This window comes from Macrotis lagotis, chromosome 1 (assembly GCF_037893015.1).
Source record: "Macrotis lagotis isolate mMagLag1 chromosome 1, bilby.v1.9.chrom.fasta, whole genome shotgun sequence".
In the NCBI taxonomy this organism is placed as follows: domain Eukaryota; kingdom Metazoa; phylum Chordata; class Mammalia; order Peramelemorphia; family Peramelidae; genus Macrotis; species Macrotis lagotis.
This window is the reverse complement of record NC_133658.1, coordinates 479,730,976-479,747,935: the sequence shown is the minus strand read 5'-3', so window position 1 is coordinate 479,747,935 and position 16,960 is coordinate 479,730,976. Positions and strand designations below refer to the sequence as shown.

The 16,960-nt window shown below is 34.7% G+C and overlaps 1 protein-coding gene across 1 annotated transcript in view; it reads right to left on the bottom strand.

Annotated features, from left to right (window-relative positions):
- Nucleotides 1-16,960, bottom strand: part of SLC9A7 (solute carrier family 9 member A7) — a 203,715-nt gene that overhangs the window by 102,714 nt on the left and 84,041 nt on the right. Inside the window, exons 3-5 of the mRNA XM_074213704.1 lie at nt 14,908-14,985; nt 10,402-10,478; nt 7,943-8,055 (exon numbers count right to left, since the gene is read on the bottom strand). Coding sequence (XP_074069805.1) covers nt 7,943-8,055; nt 10,402-10,478; nt 14,908-14,985 — 268 coding nt within the window. The remainder of the gene's footprint in view (nt 1-7,942; nt 8,056-10,401; nt 10,479-14,907; nt 14,986-16,960) is intronic.

Here is a 16,960-nt window from a genome sequence, read left to right as displayed (position 1 = left end):
TTCAAGAAGAACTGAGTTCAAATCTGACCTCAGGTGCTAGCTATGTGACCCTATGTAAAATGAGCTGGAGAAAGAAATGGTAAACCATTTCAGTATTTTTGCCAAAAAAACCTCAAAAGTTATCAAAAAGAGTCAGAAAGTATTAAAAATGACTTAACTATAATAAAATTCCCCATTTTATACATCACCTAAAATGATAAAGCTCTCTGCATGAAACACTTTACAATAATTATCTCATTTGGTCTTCATAATCCTGCATATAGAGTAGGTGCACATTTTACAGATAAGGAAACTGAGGCAAAAAGAGATGAAGTAACTTGCCCAGGGTCACACAGCTAGTAAGTGTCTAAGGGCTGATTTTAACTTCCTGACCCCTATCCAGCACTCTATCTGCTGAACCACTATTGCAGGAGATATGGAAGCATTCACAAGATTGCTAACTAGGCCAGAAAAGGAAAAAGGGAAAATATGATAATTCACTTCAATAACATTCAATAAGTTTGTCTTGGAAAATAGATTCCTGAATATTTTATGTTGTCTACATATTTTTATCTCTTGCTACTGAGCTTTGTTGGTGATATGTAAAAACGATGATTTATGTGGGTTTATTTTATATCCTGCAAGTTTGCTAAAACTTAATTATTTCAATGAGTTTTTTTAGTTAATTCTCTAGGATTCTCTAAGTAGATCATATAATCTGCAAAGAGTGATACTTTTGCTTTTCTTAGTTTATTCTAATTCCATTAATTTTTTCTCTTATTTCCATTACAATATTGAATACTGTATTGATAATGTGCATCCTTAATTCACCCCTGATCTTACTGGAAAGGCTTATCCTCTTTACAGGTAATGTATGCTGATGGATATCACTTTTCATTTTTAAGGAAAGTTCCATTTATTTCCTGAGTTTTTAAGTGATTTAAAGAAGAATAAGAATGTCAAAAGCTTTTTTTCTATATCTAATGAGATAATCATATCATGTCTAATGGCTTTGTTATTTATATGATAAATTATACTGATAGTTTTCCTAAGATTGAACCAGTCTGACATTCTTGGTATTAAATCACACCTGCTCATAGTATATGATCTTTGTGATATATTGCTACACTCTCCTCAGCAAGTTCGTTTCCATAGCTGTTTGCTGACTCTAAGTGTTTTGGGTGCATCTATGTTATGTGTGTGACTCTGGATCCCTTAAGGATGTGGTTGAAAGCAAGACCACAATGACAACAGTTTGAGGGCTAAAAGGGGAAATATCAGAAAGAAGGGGAAATTGAGGGGCAGCTAGGTGGCATAGTGGATAAAGCACCGGCCCTGGAGTCAGGAGTACCTGGGTTCAAATCTGGTGACACTTAATAATTACCTAGCTGTGTGGTCTTGGGCAAGCCACTTAACCCTGTTTGCCTTGCAAAAATCTAACAAAAAAAGTGGGGGGGGGGAATTGAGATCAGTCAAAAACTTTTAAAGGACAAGAAAATATTGAAGGAGCAGTATACTAAACAACTGATATTCTAAACCACAAATGCTATAGTGACCTGAGTGTTCTGAATCAAAGCTATGATACATCGCCATGACTGGGGCACATATATCAAGAATTATTAGAGGCTATTAGTGAATAGACAAAAGAGCAGAAGAAATCAATTTGGTCATTGATAACTATGGTGGTTTTTCTATATATAAATATGTAATCAACTGAGCTATATGCATTTCTAAGGTGTGACTTTGGTATTTCCCAGTGAGATGTGGCAATAAAAGATAAGCTTAATCACAAAGCAAATTCTGATAGTGTGAGATATGATGGATTCCTTTCCCTAGAATATTCATTTCTGAACTTGGTCTATTCCAGCAGAAGTTTTATCATGTTAATGAAGCTGGTAAAATTCAGCAGTATTATTATGCTCCAGTCTCAAGTCAGAAAATAATTAATAATAGAATAATTAAACTTGCATTTGCTAATGCTTAAACCCTCCCTTTTCTTCTCCTGTCTACATAAAACACTTCAAAGGAGTGGCATATTTCAACAATAAATAGTTTTCAAAGTTGTAGCACATTTACCTATTACAGGTAAGTTAGAATCATGAGCCTATAAACCAAATCTTCCTTTCTCTCTCCCCCCTCCCCGCATTTTAGTACAATTGTATTCTTATCTACTGGGCAACTAGGTACAGAAGATTGAGTGCCAGTTCTAGAGTCATAAAGACTCTTAAGTTCAAAACCAACTTCAGACACTTACTCTGTGTACCTAGGCAAGTCACCTCAGCCTGTTTGTCTGTTTCCTTAACTGTATAATAAATTGGAAGAAGAAATGGCAAACCACTCCAGTATCTTTGCCAAGAAAACCTCATCTGGGGTCATAAAGAGTTGGAAGTTGAAAATGAATAACAACAAAAATCAGTAAACAGGAAGGCTGAAGTAAATGATTTCTTCTATTTCTAAAATCCTATGATTATAATTTTGGAAAAAGGCTATGATGTTTCATTGTCCAGAAAACCATAAAACTCCACATCCCTCACTTCATTTTTATGAGAGGCAAATGAGTATCTTCTGGAATCAATAAATAATCAGCCACAGGTCTCACATCATCTAGAGCATTGGTGTCAAACTTAAATAGAAATTGGGTCCACCAAGCTATACATAAAGATCCTTGAAGGCTGTGTAGTAACTTAGAAAGTCACAAAGTTAAACATTACCTACATTCTATTATATATATTTATCTTTGTTAAATATTTTCAAATTATATTTTCTTCCAGTTTAGTAAATTGAGTGTTGAGACCTGCAAGTTGCATGTTTGATATCTTTAACCTAGAATCTAGAAATCTCTAATGCTATTCTGAATGAGTTGTATGAATATACCAGCATCCAAGTTTACCAAGAATGAGATCTAAGATAAATTTTTAAAAGATTTCTATAAAAAAGCAGTTAAAATGAAAAACTTCTGTTGTTTTAACAGTTAAATAATTTATACACCATCCTTCAGGGTGATCAATAACTAAAGTTCTGTTATGGTACCAAATTTTTCTCTTTCACAAGAGATATATACATTTACAAGAATCATAAGGAATATAAAAAAAATCCCCAAAATCAATTTAACTGAAAGGTGGATGACTTGAACCCAGCTAAGAAAAAAGTTGTTATTTTCTTTATGGAACAATACTGTATTAGTAGAAAAAACACTAGAATGAGAATTGCTGATGTGGTTTTTCAGTTTTTGTTGTGTCATTGGCTGTCTTACCTATGAAAATGACCACACAGTCAAGTTTCCTCATTTGTAAAAGGAGGGGGTTGAACCAGTTCAAACTTTCCCTCCAGGTCTAAAATACTAATGAAAACTTCAACATACTAATTTAAGATACTCAGAACATACAAAATATTAATTAGTGTCATGAAACTGCTTTTGCCCAGATTGGTATCTTCATATTACTAGGGTATTCAATAATCAGACAAAAGACATTCCCAAATCTACTATATTTAATCTACTGAATACTTTAATATATATATAAATATAAATATAAATATAAAAGAGTAAGCATTAGGATAAAAAAAAAAAACCTTTTCCAGAGCTCTTTAGACACATAATTCTTTATTCTACAATCAATATAAGGCAGGAAAATAATGACTTCTCTTTATTACTTCTTTTTAAGGGAAAACAAACTGTCAAATCTTGTATATGTTTTCATCTTTCTGTTTCATACCCACCTTTAGAATACAATCAAACAGGAAGAGAACCTCATACCTTTTCTTTAAGTTTTTTTTTTTTTTGCAAGACAATGGGGTTAAGTGGCTTGCCCAAGGCTACACAGCTAGGTAATTATTAAGTGTCTGAGGCTGGATTTGAACTCAGGTCCTCCTGACTCTAGGGCCAGTGCTATATCCACTGCACCACCTAGCTGCCACCCAAAACTCATACTTGAAAAAAAAACACTCATTAGCTCCTTGAGAACTTTCTTCCTGTTAATAGGAGCCCACATATTCACTTGGGGATATCAGGATCTTCAAAGCCTGTCCTGTACATGAAGCCTTTGGTTTAAGATTAGGGTTCTTAGCTTAAGATCCATTAAGCTTTTAAAAAATCCAATATATTTCCTTTGTAATTCCATGTATTTTTTAAGATTTAAATACATTTGTCTGAGAAAGTCCATAGATTTTCACCAAACTGACAAAAGGGGCCTATAAATCTTTTTTTAAAAAAGTTAAATACTCCTTATTGTACTCAGAGGCAGATTTATGCAAACAAGGACAAAAAGGTCGTGAAGCATTGAATGCTTGAATCTGATTCTCATCTAAAATAGTAAAAAAAAAAATAAAAAGACATAAAACAGTTCTCATAGAAATACAAGGAATAGACAAACAAGGAAATAGATAGAAAAAGTACAAGGGAGGAGGGGAAATTAGGGAGAGGACAGATTAAGGGAGGGATTAGTTCTCTGAAAAACAAATTGTCGTTTCTGACTTCTTTGACCAAGATCACAAACTTTCTTTCATATTTTCTCAATTTTACACAAATTTTTTTAACATTCATTTTTTTAAAATTCTGAGTTCCAAATTCTCTGCCTTCTCCTCCCCTCTTCTTGGGAAGGCAATTTGATATTGATTACACATGAACAGTCATGCAAAACATATTTCCATATTAGCCATGGTGCAAAAGAAAACACAGAGAAAAAAATAAATGCTTCAGTCTGCATTCAGACTATCAGTTCTTTCACTGGGGCATTTTTTATCGTCAACCCTTCAAAATTGTCTTGGATCATTATATGACTGAGAATAGCTGTCATTCACAGTTGTTCATCACATAATATTGCTATTACTGCATGTAATATTGTTCTACTGCTCATTTTATTTTGTATCAGTGCATATGTCTTACTCATATTTGTTTTACCATTTATCAGTTGGGGAAAAACTTGTAGTTTTATAAATTTGACTCAATTCTCTCTATATATTTGAGAAATGAAACCTTATTTAAAAAGTTTCCTCCTATTTCCTGCTTTCGTTCTAATCATGACAGTACAAAAATATTTATAGTTTTTTTGAGGGGGCAAATTATAGGAATCTGTTATTGTAAATGTGATCTAATACTATTATCTGGAACTCTTGTCAGAATAGTAACCAACACAGCATCCCAAAATACTAAAGATGAAACATGTTCCCCTTTCCTGACAGAGAGGTAAAGAATTCAGAAGGCAAACTGAAATAAATTTTTTTTAGTTCAGTGTGGAATTTTGTTTTGATTGACTATATATTTTTGTAATGGGTTTTGTTTTTCTTATGTTCACAATAGAGCTGGAGAGAATGGGAAGGGTGAGAAGGGTTTTTGGTTGATCAAAAAAATTTAAAGAAAACTCAGGAACTGATCAACAAAACAATGACCAACCATAATTCTTTTTTTTTTTTTTTTAGATTTTTCAAGGCAATGGGGCTAAGTGGCTTGCCCAAGGCCACAAGGCTAGGTAATTATTAAGTGTCTGAGGTCGGATTTGAACCCAGGTATGCCTGACTCCAAGGCCAGTGCTCTATTCACTGCACTACCTAGCCGCCCCCCAACTATAATTTTTGGAGACTCACAATGAAGTACATTGCCCAACTCCTGACAAAGTGGAGACTGTAAATGGAGACACTTTTTGGACATGACTTTGCAAAAATTGGTTTTGCTTACATATACATATTTGTGAAGAATTTTGTTCTTCTTGCTCTCACAATGGGGGGGGGGAGAGAAAAAAAGGACATAGAAAATGCTGGGTTTTTTGTAAATAAAATAAAAAACAATTTAAAAAAACTAAGTACTCCTGATCTAAGGCACATTTGGCCCATCTACTTTTCTTCCTAAAAGCTATTTCTTTTCTTTTCTTTTCTTTTAGGTTTTTGAAAGGCAAATGGGGTTAAGTGGCTTGCCCAAGGCCACACAGCTAGGTAATTATTAAGTGTCTGAGACTGGATTTGAACCCAGGTACTCCAGACTCCAGGGCCAGTGCTTTATCCACTACACCATCTACTAAAAGCTATTTCTTTAGCAAGTTCCATTATTGATAGCTGCCAACAAAAGAAACTACTCATTATAAACATTTTCTACAGTTGAACTTAATTATAAATGCAAATACAAAGGTGTGTGCATGTATGAGTTTAAATTTTTTCAAGTTCTAAGAAATGGCCAAGTAAATAATGCCTGAAAGGAAATCTATCAGATCTTTAGAGACACTTTAGAGCCTAAAGCCATACCCTCTGCACAAACTGAAACATAGCAAGTATTGATGATAAAAAAATTAAGAAAATAAAATTATATTTGCTTCAGGTAATGATAGACATTTAATACATCACTGTCTACAAAACTAGCATGTTGGACTTATGTGATATTATTACAATCAAGTAACATCTGTTTCCTGGAAAAGTGAAAGCCACAATTCAGAGATAGGAAAAAGCACAAGTTACTCTTCTGAAAGGAACGACAAATGTCTGTTTTGCTTCACTGTAGAAAGCGAGAATTTTGCTTAAGGACTTAAGTGAATTCAGCATTACTGAGGATGTTATTCAAAAGTTATAGTTAGATTTTTTAAAAAGCATTAATAAAACAACTTAAAAAAGTAGAACAAGGGGCAGCTAGGTGGCACAGTGGATAGTGCATCCTGGAGTCAGGAGGACTTGAGTGCAAATCCAACTTCAGACAATAATTACCTAGCTGTGTAACCTTGGGCAAATCACTTAACCCCATTGCCTTGCAACCCCCCTCCCCCCCCCAAAGTAGAACAAAATGTAGGTGGGAATGGGGAAGACAAAGAGAAAGACAGAGAAATATATACTCAGAGACATAGTTAGAAAGACAAAGAGATAGAGTCAGAGACATTGTGAATCAGAAACAGACTGAGACAAAGATCTAGAATTAAAAACATTGAGACAGAGTCCAAGAAGAAAGCTCATATTATGACCATATGCTTGAGAATGTCCTTAATTTAAAATGAAAATAAAAAAGATGAAATATGTCACCCAACACAGCTGAGAAATGTCATTTTAAGTGATGTGTCAGAGCCACTGATCTGTCACTGCATTTGTCATTCCATGGAAATAAAGCCTCATGAGAGTTTGTACTGTCTTCAACTTCTGAATGACATTAAAAATGGTGTAACTAGGATGATCCTGGCTTTTATTCTAATGTCTCATAATGGTATGGAGATTACCTTGGGTTTTCCAAGGTTAGACCAACTGAACCTACAGGCTGGCTGATGCTACTGAGAAAATGTGTAGCATATGCACTTGATGACAGACCATCTGTTGACTGTCCATGACCCAGCTGAACCTTAACAACATACAAAATTCTGTTTTCCACTTATATAGGGGCCACCAAGTCCCAGATCACCCTGAAACTACTGCAATAGTCTTCAGGTTTGTCGCTCTACTTCAAGCCTCTCCCTACTTTAGTTTATCCTCCACTCAGCTACCAAAATGATTTTCCTGAAAAAGTACAGGTGTGGCCATGTCAGAGAGACCCTATTATCTCCAGGATCAAGTAAAAAAACAAACAAACCACTTCTGTTGGTTTTTTAAAACCTGCCCCTCTCCTTTTCTCTCAAATCTCAGTTAAAATCTCAACTTCTGCAAGGTATCTTTTCCATCAGTGCCTTCCTTGTGAGCTGGCCTCTTATTTAAGTTGTACAACCATGAAATTGAATGTTGTGTGTGTTCCCCCCCCCCCCCATTAGACTGTGAGTTCTCTAAGTGCTGGGACCATGTTTTTGCCTCTTTTTCCATATCCCAACATCTAGCCCTTAATAAATATTTGCTGACTAAGAGAGGTTTAATATCAGAAGACTGGCCATGTGGGGACACTTTTTTTGGCTATATATATATATATATATATATAATAATTCAGAAAGACTATCTGAGAAGATATGGAGATGATGGCAAAAATCATTGGCAGAGAGAGAGAACCCATGCCAAAGGTCAAGTCATTAAATACCTGGATCAGTGGCAGAGATAATTGCTCCAAACAAGAGACAATCTGTGTAGTAAAATTTATCAGAGAGCTGTCCTACTAACTTCATTAGCTTTACCACACCATACATGAGATTCCTGTAAAAAAGAGAAAAATGCTCAAATTAGCAGGTAGTTTCCCAGGGAACTCAGGGAAAAATGAAAACAGAATCATCTACCCCAGCATCCTAGAAGAGAGATGTCAAACATGAAGCTCAAAGGCTATATGCAGTCAATAATACTCCCAAGAGAGGTCAGAACCACATTAAAATGTGAATAGGAAATATTTAACATAATAATTACAAATATAATTCATCATACATTACATTTTTAATCTAAGTCAATAGGATCCCAGTTTGTTGTATATAGATCAGTAGTGCAATTTCTCTATCAGTTTAACAACACTGCCCTAGAAAACAATGACCCAGGCACCTAATACTCAGATCCTAGCAAATTTTAGGAGATCATCCAATTGTTTCCTCCCCATCATTTGGAGTTTCCACAGAATAAATCAATTACATGACCTCAAAGGTCTAAATTAATCAAAACCTAGTTCCCCTTTGGGGGAAAAAATAGGGAGATGCCAGCATATTACACAAATGGTAAACAAGTTAACAAAAATGTAGTTGATACTGCATGTCATTGAACTTATTAAAAAAAAACCTATAAAGAATAAAAGGATATTAAGCAACAGGTAATTCTTTGTAAACAATACTATTTTGCAGAGTCATTTGAAAATTGTATTTTTAAAGAGCCAATGAAAAAACAAATGAAGCTGCTATTTGACAAGGTTTTCAACCAGAACTGGAGTTTATCTAACTTAGCGTTTCAGTTTCTCAAGAAGATGCTGAGGAACTGAATATTTGAGGAATAAAATGGGTAAAAGCACCTGCAACATGATATAATGTGAAATTCAAAGGATTCCAAGAGAATCTTTCAGAGATGCAAAAAATAAAATAAGAGAAAAGAGGGAAACTGGATTGACCACTTGAGAAGTGAACTATTTGCTTACTGCCTAAACCTAATCTCTGTCAAGAGCTGTTTGAAAACCAAGAGCAGAGTCCAATTTCAAGAAAATCTCTTACAGGAATATGAATATAGAAATGACTATTAAAGGATTCAACAAGCTTATTGGTTTTGAGTCTGTCACTTGTAACAGCAACAGCTAGAAAGAAACACATATTGCAATATGCAATATTACAAAGTTACTATGGGAATGAACCTCTCTTAGGACTTTTGTTATATATGCAATATTACAATGCTTCCTCATTCTACTATGGAAAAGAGGCTCTCTTGGGACTTTTGTTTACTATTTTCTGAGTCTTCAATTTGCCTTGGATAGGAACTTGCTATGAAATATCTGACACTTTGGAACAGAGAAGATCTAAAGTTCCAGAAGTGTGTGAATCAAGATTAGGTGGGGGAGGGGGGGATGGGATGAGAAGGGTAGCCTGTTATCTGTCTTTTATCACCTGCAGCTTTAATCTGCATCAATGAAAAACACATAAAATAATACTTCAGATTTAGACCTCTTCCACCTAAATAGTGAAGTAGCTATCCAAGCTTCCCTTTTCAAGGCTTCACCCAGACCCCCCAAATTTAGACCACTCTATCTTCAGAGCTCTCAAAGGATCTGGAAAACTCATTCATACTAAGTTGTCAAGGATTTAATCTCTCTTCCAATAATTTTTACATTTTAAGAGATATAGCAAGCGACTTTTAAAGTCAAATGACCAGACTCCTTTAAGGTAGAATTATAAGGATGGCAGTTCTCAAATCAAATCATAAGGAACTAGATTTTTGTCTAATAATTAAACCAACCCTAATCCAACTGAAGGAGTTGGATTACCCAAGGTGAAAGTCAGCGTAAAAGAAAAAGTGTGTCATATGCAGTTTCTGGGTGGCTTAAGACTTAGGAAAAGGGCCTAGTAAAGAACTATGTTCTCAAAACTGACAGAACATCTTATTGTTTCAAAAAATGTGGGACTTTTATTGTTACTTACTAAACTAGACTAAGGTAGTTTTAGTTCCATTTATCTGGAATAATGGGAGCCTCATGCCATCAAATTGTTTAGGGAAAAAACCCACAAAACCATCTGACATAACATGCTCTGGATTACACAGGTTAGAAATTAACTTTCCATTATTTTCCCCATCAAAGTAGCTTTCTTTCCACTATCCCAACAGCATACTCAATTCAAAAACTGCTATGCAAGCATTTCATGAAGAGTTGACTATTAACAAATTTATTTAAAATGCCTAAAACTTCTGCAGAGTTTAATTAAAACAATTTTGAATCAGAATTTTTCATATAAAGCCAAATTTTATATTTTAAATCTTTATAGCTTTCATTATCATCACAAAGATTGGGCTTTTTGGACACACATGTATTACAATATTTTTGAAAAACACATTCACTCAGATCTATAAGAAAGTCTCACTTACCCAATAATGAAACAGGAGACAGCAGTCCCCAAGAAAGCATAAGCCAGAATAGACCCAAGATTCCTGAAAAAGTGTCTCTAAATAAGAAAAATATAAATCACTTTGAGACTTTTGACAATAAAGACAAGCCTACCACATCTGTCCAAAAAGAGAAAGTCAGTTTGGATTACATAAAAAGGTAAAATAAAGTTAACACCTGAGTGTCAGTTTAAATATTACACAAGGAAAACCAACTAAAGAATAAATCAAAGGGGCGGCTAGGTGGCATAGTGGATAAAGCACCGGCCTTGGAGTCAGGAGTACCTGGGTTCAAATCTGGTCTCAGACACTTATTAATTACCTAGCTGTGTGGCCTTGGGCAAGCCACTTAACCCCATTTGCCTTACAAAAACCTTAAAAAAAAAAAAAGACTGACATAGATAATTAATTGCCAAGAATTAGAACATACCTATTATTAAAACAACATTGGCAAAACAAATGCCCCTTACTCCAGGATTACTTTCCTAATCTTCCTTTTCATATTAACCTCTTTCCCATGAGACTTCACATTGGTTTTTTTTGCTCTATGCCTCTAACTTAAAAAAAAATGAGCTAAAGTTCTCTACATCTGATCCTTCTAGTGTTAGCTTTCCATCACTACTCTAAGTACACTATTTGTAATTTGATATACAGTCAAGTAATTCAAAATGACAGCAAAAACCAAAGCAAAACACAGTAACAAAGGAAATCTACTATCAAAAAAAAAAGGAATATGTTTCAAAATACTATCACTCTAGGTGTGTTCTTGTAGGCATATAATAATTTTTTTGCTGTCATTACTGCTGTAAATAATCTAGACTTCAATGTATCTCAACAGAGACTATCAGAAAGAAAGCTCATACAACTATTTTTTGAAAAATTCAAAATACATTGCTATGTCTATAGTAAGATAACAGAGAGCAGTGAAATAGAAAGAACTTAAGTACCTGTTTCTCCATTACCAAAGTATTTAATTTTGTTCCTCTGATGTCTAACTTTGGCTGGTTTCATAAAGTCTCCCAAAACTTCCATGCTAATGAGTGGAGGTAGGTGGGTGGGGAGACAACATAGGGATATGGTAGGAAGGATAGAGGATGGAGGAAAATAGATCTACAAGAACTTAAACCCATGGAAGGTTAGAATTCATCAAGGAAGCACTTATTAATTACCTACTATGATGAGAGGATTTCCCACTGCAAATCCAGCTGATACTATTATAATGTTTACTCTTCTTACTATCTAAAGTCAAACTAGATTTATTTTCTGGTTCTTTAGGCATTCAGAAGGTAGTGTGGCATGGTATATAGAGAACTTACCTAGAAGCCAATAAGACTTGGGTTCAAACTTTCTGACACATACTGGTCATTTGGCTTGCTGATTAATTTGTCTGGAAACAGATTTGATAATTTGTCTGGAAACAGATTTCCTCTCTCAGATAAGAACTTTCTTTAGGTGAATTAAGACAGTTCACATTTATAAATCACTTTGAGATTTACTAAATGTTTTCCTCATAATGACCCTATAAGGAAGGTTATTTTCATTTATAAGTTTCCTATATAATGGCTCTGAGGCACCAGGTGGCTCAGTAGACAGAGTGCTGGGTCTGAAGTCAGGAAGACTCCTTTTTTGAAAAATTTAATCTAGCCTCAGACATTTCTAGCTGTGTGACCCTGGGAAAGTCACTTAATCCTGTTTACCTCAATTTCCTTATCTGCAAAATAAGCTAGAGAAGAAAATGACAAATCACTTCAGTATCTTTGCCAAGATGGGATGATGAAGAGTCAGACACAACTGAAACAACTGAATAACATATAGTGACTCTAAGTTATAAGAGGTTAAGTGACTAGTCTCAAGAGGAAATAGCTTCTGTGTCACAGGAATGATTCAGACATAGGTTTCAACTCCAAGATAATATGTTTGGGGTTTTTTTTTTTGAATATAAATTTCCTTTTTAAAAAAATCATAAGCTTAAAAGTCAACAAAAGAATATTTCAATAGCCCCAAAATGGGGGGGGGGGGGAGATTGTATATGACATACTTTTTAAAAGAAACACTTTGTCAAATAATATGTGCATTGGAGCAAAAACAAAGATGGTGATGATTTCCTGAGTCAGAGAAATAAGACTACATCTTGTGATGAATAGATGGGCATAAGCCAGAGAGGTCTGAACATATCTGTTTACACATCAGCAGTTAGTGATGAAATATTTATAAGACTTAATTGACAGAAGATTTAATACAAGTTGGCATACATACAATAGTCCACACTACTGAAGTGCCCATACTTGAAACTCTTTGAAAAGGGAAAAGACAGTAAGCTGAACACCAATGATGACCTAAACACTAGCTTTTAAGAAGCAGCTTCAACTTCATACCAAAGAGTCTACCATTTCTTTTTCTTCCAAAGAGAATGAGGCTCAAAGAAGAAGCTCTGGGGGAAATTAAGCTACTTTTCACATACTAATCTACCTTTCACTATCTAAATCTCAATTTTATTGCAAAAATGTACCTGAAAGAAGCATTGAAACAAGTAAATAAAAAGTTGGTCTTAAAGAGAGCCAGCTTGGAGAGCCAGGAAGACCTGAGCCCTAGTAAGTCTGAGCAACTGACTTCAATGTTTGAATTCTAGGCAATATAAGTGTTGAGCTGTATTGGGAGAAGGATTTTCCTCACTCGGGAATGCCCTATACCAGCGAAATCTCAGGTCTAGTTCTTTGTCTCTTTGAATTTGACTACACACACACACACACACACACACACACCATAGGCACATGCATACTCACAAACACGCTTACACACATTTATGATACATACATCATGTACTCAATATTCATATACATGTGTGCACCATGCTATCACACACAAACATATGCACACCTACACATATATGCAGATACATTCTTATATGCTCATGCATGTCTCATATACACATGCATGTGTGTACTATATGGGCACAAATGTACCTATTCACACCCACACATGTATACCTACACATTCAAATACATACCACACACATACATCATATATACAAATACATGTAACACGCAATACATGTATATGCAACAACCCATACACATGCACATACCACACACACCAATATACACATGGTCACATCATGCATGTATCACATGCACACAATTCATAGTGCAGCATGCAAACATGTACTATATGCCACACATCTGTGTACAGGCACACATGTGCATGCATGTAGACATGTATGTGCTCATATGTGTGCACACAAGCATATACACAGACACTTTAAAACACTCCACATTTATTAACAAAGCTCAGCTGAATGAGAACCTCAGTAACAAATGCTCTATTTAAGCAGAGAAAGAATGTTCTATAAAGTAATAAATATTTCTCATATATAACTTATGTGACAGACCACAGAGATGCAAAAGGAAGTTGGATGACCCTTAAAAGAAAAGAGATTTATTTGTAGAAGTCCTTGGAGCAAAGAACACCTACTGGAGTCAGCAACAAAAGAGTTAAGTCTGCTCAAAGTCAGAGACTGCTTTGCCAACAGAACTGGTTGGATATGCAGGTGCTCTTCAATCCACAAGAATGCTGTTGAGTTTTGTTGGCCGCCAACAGCTCCTGGGGGGGGGGTGGTGGTGGTGGCTAAAAGTACTTCCTTTAGTTCTTTGCCAGAAAAGAATGCTAAAAACAAGGCCTAGGTCTGTTCTTCCAAGGGATTCTGCTGAAGAAATTCTCTAATCTTGTGGACAAGATTTAGAGTTAGGAAACAGGAAAAATAAAAGTCACAGACATGCCAAACCAACTCAGCCCTCTTTTCCCTCTAAGTTCTCATCAACCTCCTCCCTCAAGAAAAGGTTGTGTGGTGAAGTGAGAAGAACCAGGAGAACACTGAACACAATGACAGCAGTATTGTATGATGATGAATTGTGAATGACTTAGCTATTCTCAGCAATTCAATGATCTAAGACAATTCCAAGGACTCATGATGAAAAATGCCACCCACCTCAATGGAGAGACTGAATGAACACTGAAACACTTTTTAAAAACTTTATTATTCTTGGCATATTTATTTTGGTCTTCATTTTCTTTTAAAATATGTTTAATACAGAATTTTTTTATTTGTATAATCTATATCAAATTGCTTGTCTTCTCAAGGAGGGTGGTGAGAAACAGGAGAGAATTTGGAACTCAAAAATTTTTAAATAGGGCTATTAAAATTTTTGTTTGCATGTAATTAGAAACAATTCTCAAAAAAAAGGGAAAAGGTTGTAAGACAATAGCTCTGACTCAACTTTCCACAATTCTCAGAGACTTCTCACTGTAAGAATAATCAGATTTTGAGGTACAAATAACCAGATTTCAGATTACTTGGATGAAATACATTGCTAATCACTAGCTACATTTATTGAGAAATAATTACTGGGAGGTATATATGAGAAATAAGACTACTTTGCAGTAGATTTTTACCAGAGACATTATGTAATTAAAATTATTAAAATATCTTACCTTCTTTAAACTATATCCAGCATGAAAAATAATTGGAGGCAGCAAAATATTGAAAAATACTTCTGGATCAAAAGTTACCTAAAAAGTTAAAAAAACACACGAACACATTTGATGTTATAATTCATCTAATATTCCAATAAATATTTATTCAATAATGATTTTCAATGTGTAAATATAAAGTGTTAACATGGACAACCACTGATTTAAGCAAAAGAACAATTATTTAATCCTGAAGCCTTACTTTAGCTCATTGCAAGCACTTTACAAAAGTCACTGAACAACTAGGTCTTATTATATTGGTCCAAATATAGGTCACCTGAAAAGGTGAGCTTGCTCTTCTGTTCCCTTCCCAAATTTGCTACTCAGTCTCTGGATTTCTCCTCCATTTTCCAGCAACCTACTCAACCCGAAAAATGCCTCTAACTCTGTGGTCTTCTAACTAGGAACGATTCCTCTACCCTCTGGACCCTCTCCTAAGATTGGGCATCTCTTCCTGAAACCATCATTTTGAGTAGGTGTGTAAGCCAATCTTTCATTCTTCTCTGAGCTCTGATTGACTCTAAGGTCTTTCCCACCATGATACCATTCACACTGTTTTCTTATGTTTTTAGCTTCCTTTTCTGTTGCATTCCCCCACTGAAATTTAAGTTCTAAGAGATGTGGTACTGTTTTGTTTTTTTTTTTTTTTTTTTGCATTTGCATTCCCAGTGTTAGAACAGTGCCCCATAATCAGGAAGAACTTTATAAATGCTTGATTTGATTTGTTGACTCGGAAGGAAAAATGATTGTATATAGGTAAACATAAATCATTTTGAAAATTATGTTATAACCAATATATAATCAAAATTATAACCAATTATAAGTTTCACTGAGACATTATAAAGACCTGATTTGGTAGGATAAGGGTGGTACCTATTTAGGAAAGGGAATAAACTTCTATACATCTCCTACTATGTGTTGGGTACTGTATTAATATCTATTATCTCATTTGATCCTCACAGCTCTGTGAAGAGGAAACTTAGGCAAACATGTTAAGTAACTTGCCTAGGATCATACCTCCAGTAATGAGGCTCAGTTCTTCCTGATTTTAGGTCCAGGTCACTATTCATTTCGCTTTCAAGTAATGATAATCTGAACAACTACCACAGACCACATAGGTTCCCACTGAACAACTATTTTCTAACTGGGTTAAATTTTTGATTCTGTAGTTTGGATTTCATTACAAAAAGGACTGAAATTACTGAGTTGTTTGAAAAGGAATACTCCCTCAAGAACCATTAGAAAGCATACTTTTCTAAGCTTGCTTGAATCTTCTGGGTATGCAGACTAATTTCTACCTCTTAACACAATTATTTTCCTTTTAGAAACTGGATGTTTAACTATATAGTTCATTCATATTATTTTATTTCAAGTGTCTGTTTGTTCATATATAATTGGGTAAAATAATTTCTAATAACCTCCTTTGCTACCTCTTCATTTATTGTGATTTCTTCTTTTTTTTTGTCTCTGATACTTATCTGGGTTTCCTCCCTCAATTAGAAGGACTGATGAATTATTCATTTTATTGAGTTTTTTAAAAATGTTCAAATATTATTTATTACTTTGATGCTTTTCCTTCCTGTTTTGTTCATCTTTTTCTTGCTTTTTTGAATATCTATTCTGATTTTTAGGAGGTTTTTTTTTAAATGCATTGATTTTTCTCAGTTCATTCACTTTAGTCTTTATTTTTGTGCTCTACCTTTTTTTGGGGATGCTTAAGGCCAAAGTTGGTTTCCCCCACATGGTCCCATATCTCAGGTGGAGATTGTCTACCTGCCCTTGGGCACTTGTCAACTCTGCAGAACTGTGACTAGAATCAAGCCTTGGTCTTGGGAAAATTTCCTGAATTCCATTTTCCTACTCTGATTCACTGTTTTTGTTGTACATATATGATTGCTTTGTCCCCTTAAACTCCACTGGCTTGCTATCAATATAAAAAACTCCAGCAACCAGTTATGAGATCAAACATAAAATCATTTTTCTGGCATTTTAAAAGTTTTATAACTTTGTCCCT